This window comes from Argopecten irradians, chromosome 3 (genome assembly GCF_041381155.1).
Source record: "Argopecten irradians isolate NY chromosome 3, Ai_NY, whole genome shotgun sequence".
Taxonomy (NCBI): Eukaryota; Metazoa; Mollusca; class Bivalvia; order Pectinida; family Pectinidae; genus Argopecten; species Argopecten irradians.
In genome coordinates, this window is record NC_091136.1 from 44,230,126 (window position 1) to 44,242,165 (window position 12,040).

The window sequence follows — 12,040 nt, forward strand, 5'->3', positions numbered from 1 at the left end:
ACTTCCCTCAGACTCGTCAGACTTCATCCTTCCTTGCAAACGCTGTTTGTTGGGGATTGCTTTCTAGGTCAAGGTCATTGTCACTAAAAAATGTTTTCATGAAGTATTGTATAGCCAGTTATTTATGTGGTCTAAAATTTTAGCAATTTCAGCTAAAAACAAGAGGCCCAGAGGGCCTGTATCGCTCACCTGGTTTGTAATGCCAAGTTATGTTCTGAATACAGATTCATTGTTTCTTTTCTAAAGGAATTTTCCCTATCAAGGCCCACACATCCTTCCCCCAAGGGGATCAGAGCAAATATTTATACAAACTCTATTCCCCTTTCCTCAAGGATGTTTCTGGCCAAATCTGGTTACAATCCATGTAGAACTCTATGATAAGTAGCAATATAAAGGATTTACCTCTATGTCCCAAATTGGGTCCCGCCCCTCCTGCCCCCGGGGGGTCAGAGCCATACTTATACAAGCTCTGTTCCCCTTCACCCAATGATGTTTCTGGCAAAATTTGGTTATAATCATTGTAGAACTCCATGACAAGTAGCAATTTAAAGGATTTAACCCTATTTCCCCTATTGGGCCCTGCCCCTTCTGCCCCTGGGGGTCAGAGCCAAAACTTATACAAGCTCTGTTCCCCCTCACCCAATGATGTTTCTGACCTAATTTGGTTACAATCCATGCAGAACTGTAGGACAAGTAGCAATGTAAAGGATTTACCTCTATTTCCCCTGTTGGGCCCCGCCCCTCCTGCCCCTGGGGGTCAGAGCCAAAATTTATACAACTCTCTTCCCCTTCCCCCAAGGATGTTTCTTGGCAAATTTGGTCAGAATCCATGGAGAACTCAAAGACTAGTAGCGATTTACAGGAAATGTTGACGGACGGACGACAGACGCCGCGCCATGACATAAGCTCACCGGCCCTTCTGGCCAGGTGAGCTAACGAGGGGATTAAATTTCATTTATTTGAAATTTTTGCATTCTGGATATCAGTGTATTTTGTGGATAAATCCCATGTAGGTACAGACCTCTAGTTGCTGGTTTTTCTCCGGGAACTTCTGTTTTCCTCCACCATCAAACCTGGCAAGTCCTTGCATGACCCTGGCTGTTCACAGATCTACCAGTAATGATAGCAGGTCTATTGGCCCCTTAGTCTCAACCTATTTGACCTTGAACAAAGGTCAAGGTCATCATTCCTTTGATCAGCTTAGGTAGTCTTATCAAAGCATGCTATAGAACCAATATCATATCTGTCTCTAATTATGGAATAATTCAAATATTTTAGTTTTTTGATCTCTGTGACCTTAATTGTCGGCAAAGTTCACAGCCTTTCATCCTTGTATGCTAGAGCCTAGAGGCCCACTATGGTATCTATTGAGACTCCTACATCAGGAGAACACCTTTGACCTTCATTGAAGGTCATGACCCTTCATCTAATTAAACTTAGTAAGTAACCCTTCTTCCCATTACCCCACAAGTTCTATATGTCTCCATCTTAATGACAATAAGTGTTTTAATTAAGAATTTTATATTTCAGCCTATTCAAACTATTCGACCTTGAATGAAGATTAAGGTGATTCATTTGAACAACTTTGTACCAAAGTCTCTGGACCTCAGATTTACTAAGAAGTTGAAAGTTCATGCATGATGCTAGGCCAGAGCCAATAACAATAGGCTAACAGAATACATACAAAGCTAACAACATATTTTTAATGTAACAAAAAAAAAATGACTCCTAGTTAATGTTTGTCACAATATTTTATTTATTTCAAGATACAACAAATGATATGAAGACAAGCTTGTCCCGTATGACCTAAATTACCAATTAAGTCCCTAAGGAGCTGTTGACAAACAGATTATCTGATGGGATGGAATTTCAACCCTTTTTATCAAAGTGTGGATTTGAATCAAAGATTTGTTACCACCGACATCATGCATTACTATGGCAAGATATATTTCTGTCACCACCTCATATCATTAAATATATATTACAGAAGAGAGGTAGATCAACTTGACATATCTGACATGTGTCCACCGGTACATGTATCAAGTCCATGTTATTGTTTGACAAAGCAACTCATTTTAATATTTAAAATTAATATCATGATCTATTACAAATTCAACAAAAGTTTTTATCATATTACCTTTTTCAGACACTTAAGTTTGATAGTGTTGTTGAGGATAACATTACCCGAGTCAGGGCCAAACACATTTCTCTGTCTGGAAAACACTATTAGCCCAAAGGTGTCCTTCACAGACTGAATTTGTCAAATAAAAAGTACTTGGTATATTTGAGAATACTTTAATAAACCTTTGATTGAATAACATATTTAGAAATGAATCAAGAAAATGAATAAATGGTAAGATAACATATTCCAATCAAGAAATGCTATTATTAAAACGGGCAAAGTTTTTATCACTATAACAGGAATAGATCAGGGGTTTACAGTAATCCAATACTTAATGAACCTTAGTCAAATTCTGTTGTCAAATAGTAAGCAGGGATTTATCAAACAAAATCCAAGTGATTTTGTTTATCAATTTTCAACATTTCATATAAATTATTGTTTTGATAATCTGCTTATGGATGGCTAAGGTACATTAGATTAAAAAGAAGACTATAACTAAATTGATAAATACAATCAGTAGTATATCCTAATGATGCACAACACTCTTTAATAAAACCATTAACACTATATATCAAAATTCAGAAAAAAATAGCTTTTGTGGAGTGTGAAGTACTCTTTATACCATGTGCATTTCAATATACTGAACTCACATGTCATGCAACATTTTAATCCAATTGGCACCCTTCAAATCACTAGCAATTTAATGATTTAATATAAATCAGATATACTATATTTTTGTTGTTACATCTTACACCACATATTCTCTATAAACATACTGAACAATTGATCACCCTACCGGATACACATGATCTTACCTTCCACAATAGGAAACATCATATTCAAATCATACATCTCTTTTTTCTGCAGCCTTACATTTCACCTTACACACATACTGATAAAACCAGTTAAACCACCTATTGTGGTCTAACCTGAAGCCAATGTGTTTTAATTTTTCCAAATTTTTGAAGAAATCCAAGGGAGCTAACCTACACATGCTCTTTGCAATTTTATCTTCCATGACATTTCCATTCTTTCCCTCTTTCACAATTTCACTCTTTCTGTACAATATTGTTATAAACAAAACTAATTGAGAGAATTCAGTATGGTATCTGTTGCTTATATTAATTTTTAATAAAAAAAAAGTCAACTGATTGGTCGAGTCCAAAAAAGAAAAGGAGTTTGAAATTAATGGCATTATACGATACTTTCTGCTAAATAAGTAAAATATTCTACATAACTGAGTCTGACAAGGGTTATACTTCAGAAAAAAGACCCCTATGTTTGTAATTTCCTCAAGAAATAGGGAAGAAGACCAATTCACAGAAATCAAGCTAATGGCTAATTATATAAACATTTATATCCATCTTTATCAGCAGATGAGTCTTTCATCAACACAATTTAACACATAGATGATAGTAATCAAGTATGCAATCACATTTAAAACATTTTATCATATATTTATACCCAAACAATGCAATTATATCTTTTTTCACAAATCATTAATAAAATATTTTAGATTTAAACTCCACATGTCATACACAACCAAGGCTACATATACTACCGGTAAATTATTATTAGCTTGGCAAAGATAAATTGCCACAAAACACAATTGCTTTAGTATACCCTCAAACTTCAGTGCATAACCAATTTCAAATAAATGTAAATATCTGTTGATCTAGATAAATGCCATCAAGAAAATAAATTTTATATAAGATAACTGTCAACTGCCTGTTTGCAGTAAATTTACCATGTAATACAATGGTGATAGAAAGAATATAAAACACAGCAACCAAATGTCTTATGTCAAACTTACATGAACCTAAAATGCATTAATTAACATAAAATATATATTGGTGTCTTCACAAGTTATATTTTACTGGTAATCATCCAATATAACAAGCAAAATATCAACAAAAAATTCTCTAAAACAGCAAAAATCCTTAATTTATGATCAAATTTTGAATTAAGTTGAAAACACAATTGAATGTAACAAAATAAATTTAACAAAAATCTCATTTACTAAAATTTTAATTCAACAAAAAAGAAATTTCTATTTTTCATAACAATACTCTATTAAAGGGACAATTCATTCTTAAAGAACATTAAAATTTGTATATATATCGCAAAAAACCCAGTTGTAATGGAAATTAGATCAGTCAGTTTTACTGCGATATGCCAGAAAAGCCCATGGTGGTGAAATGCGTGTGAAATGTTCAAACTCGCTCGCTGTCCCCCATTACACATTGTGGTCGAACATCTTGTATGCCGAACCCTGTCCCTTGCTCGTACAGTAATCCTACTTTTGTCTAGAAATGCTGAAATCGCTATGACAGTAGTGCGTTTACCTTAGGTGAATTGTATTGCCAAAAAATTCATTTTATCACCTCCACAGTGGTTATGTAGTTCATTTGTTTAACGTGCGTGACTTTGACTCGGATATGGGTACAGCGTACATATTGTACCTGCTTAATTGTATTGATCAACGATTTGTAATTACAACGGTATCAATTAAAATACTAAACAATGACTTGGATTTCGTCAATAGTTTATGTTATATGTTTCATAAGAAATGTAGAACAAGACATTAATGCCATATTTTGCTTCGTGGTTATGTAAAAGAATTAGCCTGAGTGAATTGTCCCTTTAATCTTCGAAATGATGAAATCATTGACAACATCAAAATCAACTTTACCTGACAACTGAGAAGTCAAACAATCTTACTTGTGATAGAAGCTTCAATCTCATTTTCATAAAATATATTGATGCCTTGGGGAATTTTATTTTCAATACAATTGATCAAATATCTTTTATGTAATGATTGCTGTGTATCAGTTCATAAGCATTATTTGCTATCCAATGAAGATTATGATTTATGCATACCTCTAATACTGAATTAGGTCAACTGAGGTGTATACAAGTCAATACTATGTTTCTTTCTCTCATGTGAGAAGGATGTACAATAGGAAGAGATTCGTAATGAAATATTCGTAATAATGTTGATACTTGTGGAAAAAAATACAAAAGAAATCACACTTTTTACATCCAACACTTTGATAATTGAGAATAGCCATCCCATCAGTACACTGTTTGTCTTACTGGTACAATGATTTACATCCACACAAACTCTCCACCACACTAACTCTCCACCACACTAACTCGCTCGCTCTGGACCAGGTCCCTCTCTCATACACCTCACTCCTATATCAAACCCTTCATCTTTTTATACTCCTCCAAGTTCAGTGATCGTCGTGGTGTAGGGTCGCGCACATTCTGAGATGATCGATTGTTCACAGCTATGGCTGGGGCTGCAAACATCAAGACATTTTTTCTTTCATTCAAAAAAGCAATTACCTTAATTAGTGATGGAATAAAATTCATTTCATAAGATTATATATGAGATCTATATATAGATTATATATATATAAAAAATATTGATATAAGTAACATATTTACAACAATTATTCCCTGGGAACCAATGAAATTGTTTCGTAATAAGTATAGTTTGTTATACACATACAACATCTTAATATAGAAACCTAGACAAGGTTTGGTCACAAAATCTGTTTTACATGTTTATTATAAACATTTGTTACTGTAAAAGGTTTGGTCACAAAATATGTTTTACATGTTCATTATAAACATGTCTTACTGTAAAAGGTATGATCACAAAATCTGTTTTACATGTTCATTATAAACATGTCTTACTGTAAAAGGTATGATCACAAAATCTGTTATAAATATGTTCATTATAAACATGTCTTACTGTAAAAGGTATGATCACAAAATCTGTTTTACATGTTCATTATAAACATGTCTTACTGTAAAAGGTTTGGTCACAAAATCTGTTATAAACATGTTCATTATAAACATGTCTTATTGTAAAAGGTTTGGTCAGGACCACCAAACTTGTTCAAACTTAACAGGATATTTGAGTTGTATGAGTTCATGTTAATGATGGCCAACTGTAGCTCAGGGTTAACCTTGAAATCTAATTAGCTAACTATGTTGAATGGTACATACTGCTAGATGGCACCTCCAAATCGATGGTGATATCAAAGTTGTGGACGTCAAAAAGATCTTCTGTTGACTTCTGTTTGGTAGGCTCCAGGATCTTCAGTGGATCTCCCTTATGCATCTACAAATAGGAAAGTTACAACTAATATAATCAACAACTAGAAAATTGATTATTAGAAGCCCTCTGCCCTGGTCATGTTAACCTTTAGTTGCAGTAAGCTGACCTCAAAGTTTTCATCCTAATTTGAAACCATTACCCAATTAATCCCTTTAAAAAAATGTTTGACTCAAATTCAGTTTGGTTTTGACACCAATTCAATTTGGTTTGCTAGAGCAGACTCTAAAGTCAAGAGTGAGAATTGATTGAAGTTCCTTGGAATTTAAATTTCTAAATTCCAATTATATATTTTCATACCATAGAATCTCATCATGTGCTTTTTCAAAATAATTTGCTCTATAATTTGATCTCAATTGTGGACAGAAAGATAAATTGATATGCATGTTACAGTATTGCAAGTTACTTACCTTATCTGACTTCCCTCTTTCTGAATCATGCTGTCACCATGAAAAAGGAAAAGAAAAATTGTATAATACATGGATTGCTAACTTTGACAAAGAAAAGGATAATGAATGGCTTCAGGACACTCTCCCTGAACCTCCCATACACATATGCAATTGTACATATTCTGAAATATATTTACAATTCTATATTCTGTATATTCTATATGGTACCTCTTTGAGCTATTGTTAGTTTGGATAATGGTTTTACTAAAACACCTGTACTTCCTTGTAATCTGCAGCTGTTCATAGTTATGCTTGCTATGCTACACCGGTAATGAGTGGAATTTTTTTACTGGAGAAAAAAAACCTGATTTGGCCTATCTAGTTCTGGTAATGAGTGGCAGATTTTTGCTGGAGAAACAAACCTGATTTGGCCTATCTAGTTCTGGTAATGAGTGGCAGTTTTTACTGGAGAAACAAACCTGATTTGGCCTATCTAGTTCTGGTAATGCCTAGCGGGTTTTTTTTTTACTGTAGAAACAAACCTACCTGATTTGGCCTATCTAGTTCTGGTAATGAGTGGCAGTTTTTTACTGGAGAAACAAACCTGGTTTGGCCTATCTAGTTCTGGTAATGCCTGGCGTTTTTGATCTTCAGCTTTGAGTTTAGAATCAATCTCTCCACTGGTATCTTTTGACTGAAACATACAAAGTAAGAATACCCTGTAACAGTTGTTGAGCCCAAACACTCCAAACTCCTTCATAGCTAAAAGTCCAAGCTGTATACATCATATATGAAATATGGTATAGAGTGACAGAGATAAAGCCCAGTCTATTGCTGTCAAGATATTTCAATTCGTCAATTATTGGAGAATAAGCTTGCTTGTTCAGATTGATACAAACCTTTGTCACAATAGTAGGCCGACATTGTCGTCGTGTGAAGGGATCAGCAGTGGCAGTTTTCATTGCTGCTACCTCCACCTTAAATGCTTCCTCCGCATCTATCATGTTCCTCAGTCTGTTACGCTGGTTGATGTAACTGCACGATGAAATAAATTACTATTGCTTTAAAGGCTGTTTACTAGAATGTACTATTCAGAAAATACATTGATTCATATAAGTTTTGTATGACAAATTTCTGAGGTTTGGTAAAATAAAATTGCCAAAAAAGGACCACACTGTCCAATGTTATTTTTATTTTACAGAAATTGTAATACAATAAAGATGTCTTTAGTAAATGAAAAGAGCAATTATAACGGTAAAAATGATAATCTATTTCCTGTCAACCACAGAATCAATATGCCTGTTTTAGTTGAGCTTTAGCTATACTGCCACATGCCCTTTAGTATGGAGTATATGTGAATTTAGGAGCTAAAGGGACAATTCAGTGAGGCTAATTCTGTTACATAACCACGAAGCAAAATATGACATAAATGTATTGTTATACATTCCTTATGAAACATATAACAAGAAATGTTGACAAATTTCACGACGTTCAGTATTTTGATTGATATAATTGAAATTCCAAATTAAGCAGGTACGACATATACGCTGTACCCTTACCCGAGCCAAAGTCACGCACGTTAAAAAATGCAACTTATAACCACTAAGGAGTTGATGTGAAATAATTATTTTTAGACAAGAACATGCATCTAATAAGGTAAACACACACTACTGTAAGAACGATATGAGTAGTTCTAGACAAAAAAATTCTTTACTACACTGGCAAGGGCCAGGGTTTGGCATACAAGACATCCGACCAATATGTGTAATGATGGACAGTAAGCAAGATTGAATATTTCACATATATTTCACTATAATGGGCTTTTCTGGCATATCACAGTAAAACCAACTAATCTAATTTCTATTAGAACTGGTTTGTTTCCGAAATATGGGCAAATTTTAATGTACTCTTAGATTGAAGTGTCCCTTTAAATAGAACCTACCTAATAGAACTGATGTTGCTGGACCTCCTACGATCTAGTTCTGTAGCCCGCTCCTCCAACTGTTCCAGCTCCTGTTTGATTTTTGACTGACCCGCCTGGTCTCCTTCAATGTCAGCCATTTCCTTAAATAGATCATATACAATACTAAATGCTCAGTTCATCTATGCTTAATATGTATATGACTTGTGAAACATTATTCATCAAATATCTAAATGTGAATAAATTATCATGATGTCCAGGGTAATTTTAATACATGTAGTCCATATGTAATCTATGAACATGTAATCTGCTTTTCAGCATTTAACAAATGCTACATAATGATATATCTAGGAAATCAAACAAGCACTTCAGCACTGATGGTATTAATGAGAAAGTCCTGTTAAATATTTTAAGATACGATTTTTGCACATAATTTGACATAAGAAATTTCCATACTTACCTTTTGTTTTAAAAGCAGTGTTTTCTTTACAGCATAATTATGAGGATTCTTCTTGAATTTCAGTTTGTCCGCAACAATCTGCAACAAAGAATGGTTTGGATATTCATGTTTAACTAAGACCATATATTGAAATTGATTCTGATATGATAACTTTCTTTTATTCAATTCCTTTTATAAGGACAAGAGGAATTATAACTAACCTCTTCAATGTCATTTTCTTTAAATTTATATTGCAGTGCATCTCGTATATCCCTGAACTTCTTTTCAATCTCGTCTAAAGTTGGAAGTTCAAGTCCTCCCAACATCATGGCTTCCTTCCATTTAAAGAATTCAGAGTCAGAGAAATCTTGATTTGAGACAAATTCTAATCGATACACCCTTTCTGAGTGGCCATGCCTGTAAATAAAAACATATACAAATATTATATTTCATTTAAAAAGAAATGATAGACATTTTCTTACACAAAGCTCACAAAATATTATTAAAATTTGTAAGAAATTGACATTTGCCAAAAAGTTTGTCTCATTGATCTGGTGCCCAGTAACAAAATACTGATTCAAGGTTAAATCTCTTGGAAGCAGCTGTCGATTATCAAAGTGAAAACATATGTGAGACTAGCTATGTGTTCCAAACATCAAAACACTGTACATAACAGGAACATCAAATTTGTCCATTTCCTTAGGAATCACAAAATGAAATCACACACTTTCATGATGTACATTTACTTTTTTGTTGATTTTTTTTTTCAAATCCTTTCACCTTTCTTCATAAACTTATTTGGTTTAATTTAAAAATCATTAATTTAATCTGATTTGTTTAGAAAAAATGAATGTTTAAATTTAAGAGATGTTTAAATTTAAGAGCTAACTAGCATGCACTTGGACATTTCTGTGAAGAGGTGTGATACTATAAAACCTTTCTAGCTTGTGACTATACTATAAAACCTTTCTAGCTTGTGACTCACCTGAGTTTTAACCCCTTGTTTGTCCGTGTACTTCCAAGTTGGTATATCTTAGCTGTATCCACAACACCAATAATTTCAGCAACCTGCATTTAAATATCAACAACATTATAACTTCCTGTTATTATATGTTCATACATGTTTTCTTTTTCAAAGGAGACCATTCAAGTCTTAGCACAGTACTGATAAGAGGTCAGATTGGTAATATGTGGTTATCAAGAGATATATCCTTATATAATTAGTAGTCTATCACCAAGCTTGTATGAGGACAAATATATTCAAAACAGTTTAAAGATAAATTTTAAAGACTGCAATGACCATATCAATTATCAAATAGATATTTGGATAGGGACTATTATACAGGTCAGGTAGATATATTTAAAAATAATTCTTTTATAAAACCAACCAATTCCTCCTATAATACTTTGCCAATGGAAAACAATTTATACTTTGTAATACTGATTTCCAACAAAGCACAACTATTATCTAGGAGTGTCACGGTTAACCGAAAATACGGTTAACCGAAAAATTCAACCGTACGGTTCCGTTCGGTACGATAATTCTTAGTTTCGGTCCGGTTCATTAAAAAAAAACCTGTCCTATAATACCTGTAATTTACGTGTATAAACTGTATTGCACATTATTTCATTGAAAATACAGCGAAGTTGTTTGTCAAAATCCTGTGAAATACACCTGTTGACCGACATATATGTGTAACACGTGTGCAAGTTCAGTCATTCAGAAGATCGTTTTTTGCTGTCTGCGGACATTTTTTTGCACATACATAATATCTAAATTATATATTTCACTTATTGTTTGATATTTTATGATTGATGTTTTTTATATTTTTTTTTTATTATATTTTTTTTTTATAACAATCCCGCAGAATATCGGCAGCTAAATCAAGCTGCCATTGTGTTGCCGATTGTAAACAATCCCGTTTCCGTCGGCCAATATTCCGTGAATTAAACCATTTTACGATTGAACATGCACCTGGTACGTAATAATGTTTATCTCTATTGTACATGTAATTCCAAAGCATAATACTTTTAAAACACTATTTCTGAGATAATACCGATGTATTGATTTGCGGTAAAACTTACGATTTTCACATGTCAAGCATCACATAATAATGCGTTATGAAGGATACTAGAAAAGTTTTAGTGACGAAATAATGTATCATGAAGGATACAAGGACATATATCTCTCTGTGACTGATAATGTGTCAATAGTACTGAAAGAGTTAAAAAGATAAGAAAATGTTCAATAATGTTTTTTAAAGATTTTCCACTGCTGACAGATCATAAATGATACTCAATATTTGAACAAAAATTGGTATTTAATCGTCTTATATGTCTAATTAAGACACAAAATATATAAAATAATTAATGAATTTCTTTGCTGCATGCACTTTTAGAACTTCAATCTATATAGGATATAGTGCTGTGGATTATTTTTCAGGACGCAATTAATTATATGTTTTTAATTAGAAGTAAAATTTTGATAAAGAAAAAAAAAATTGTTGAAGTGATATACCAACTTTAAATCTAAAGCAAAACTTGTTTTTGATAGAAAATAGACTTAAAAAGAGTTCAATTAAGATTTGTCTGAACCGAACCGAAAAAAAACGAAAACTGATCAAAAAAAGTTGAAACCGAACAGAGCTGAAAAAACATGAATCGTGACATCCCTACTATTATCATACATGTAAAACATCTAATGAAGACCTTGAACACAGAACTTGTCAACTTACCCTGTACACCGCTTGGCCTTCGTGATTACCTATACCGATCCTTACGTAGCATCCTTGTACTGTCTTTACGAAGAATGGCATGTGACACCACCTACAAGGATGTATTTCCAGATATTAATAAGCAGATAAAAAGAAAAAGGAGATTTTTGGTAACTGCCACCATATAAATCATAAATCTAATATATTCTTTGAATCATTAGCCTAATATGACAGTAATCATAACTTGGATCACAGAACAGACTTCCAATAAGTAATTTAACAATGGAGCTAGTGCATAAGTAATTAGGGTTCTACCACAGGAAATT

General features: G+C 33.2%; 1 protein-coding gene across 1 annotated transcript; it reads right to left on the reverse strand.

Moving 5' to 3' along the window:
• Positions 1-1,732: 1,732 nt before the first annotated feature.
• LOC138318725 (RNA polymerase-associated protein RTF1 homolog) lies at positions 1,733-11,843 on the reverse strand. The gene is made up of 10 exons (XM_069261368.1): positions 11,736-11,843; positions 9,986-10,068; positions 9,222-9,417; positions 9,022-9,099; positions 8,583-8,704; positions 7,540-7,675; positions 7,245-7,334; positions 6,662-6,691; positions 6,143-6,257; positions 1,733-5,427 (listed from the first exon to the last, which is right to left on the reverse strand). The coding sequence occupies exons 1-10, from the start codon at positions 11,814-11,816 to the stop codon at positions 5,321-5,323; spliced, it is 1,038 nt and encodes a 345-aa protein (XP_069117469.1). The 5' UTR covers positions 11,817-11,843; the 3' UTR covers positions 1,733-5,320.
• Between the last annotated feature and the right edge of the window lie 197 nt (positions 11,844-12,040).

Excerpts from the sequence above, each read along its gene's own strand:
- LOC138318725 (XM_069261368.1), bottom strand. The coding sequence starts at position 11,816 with ATGCCATTCTTCGTAAAGACAGTACAAGGATGCTACGTAAGGATCGGT. Across the intron at positions 9,100-9,221 it reads AAGAAAATGACATTGAAGAG|ATTGTTGCGGACAAACTGAA; the intron begins GTTAGTTATAAT and ends TCTTTGTTGCAG. Across the intron at positions 6,258-6,661 it reads AAAGAGGGAAGTCAGATAAG|ATGCATAAGGGAGATCCACT; the intron begins GTAAGTAACTTG and ends TCCTATTTGTAG.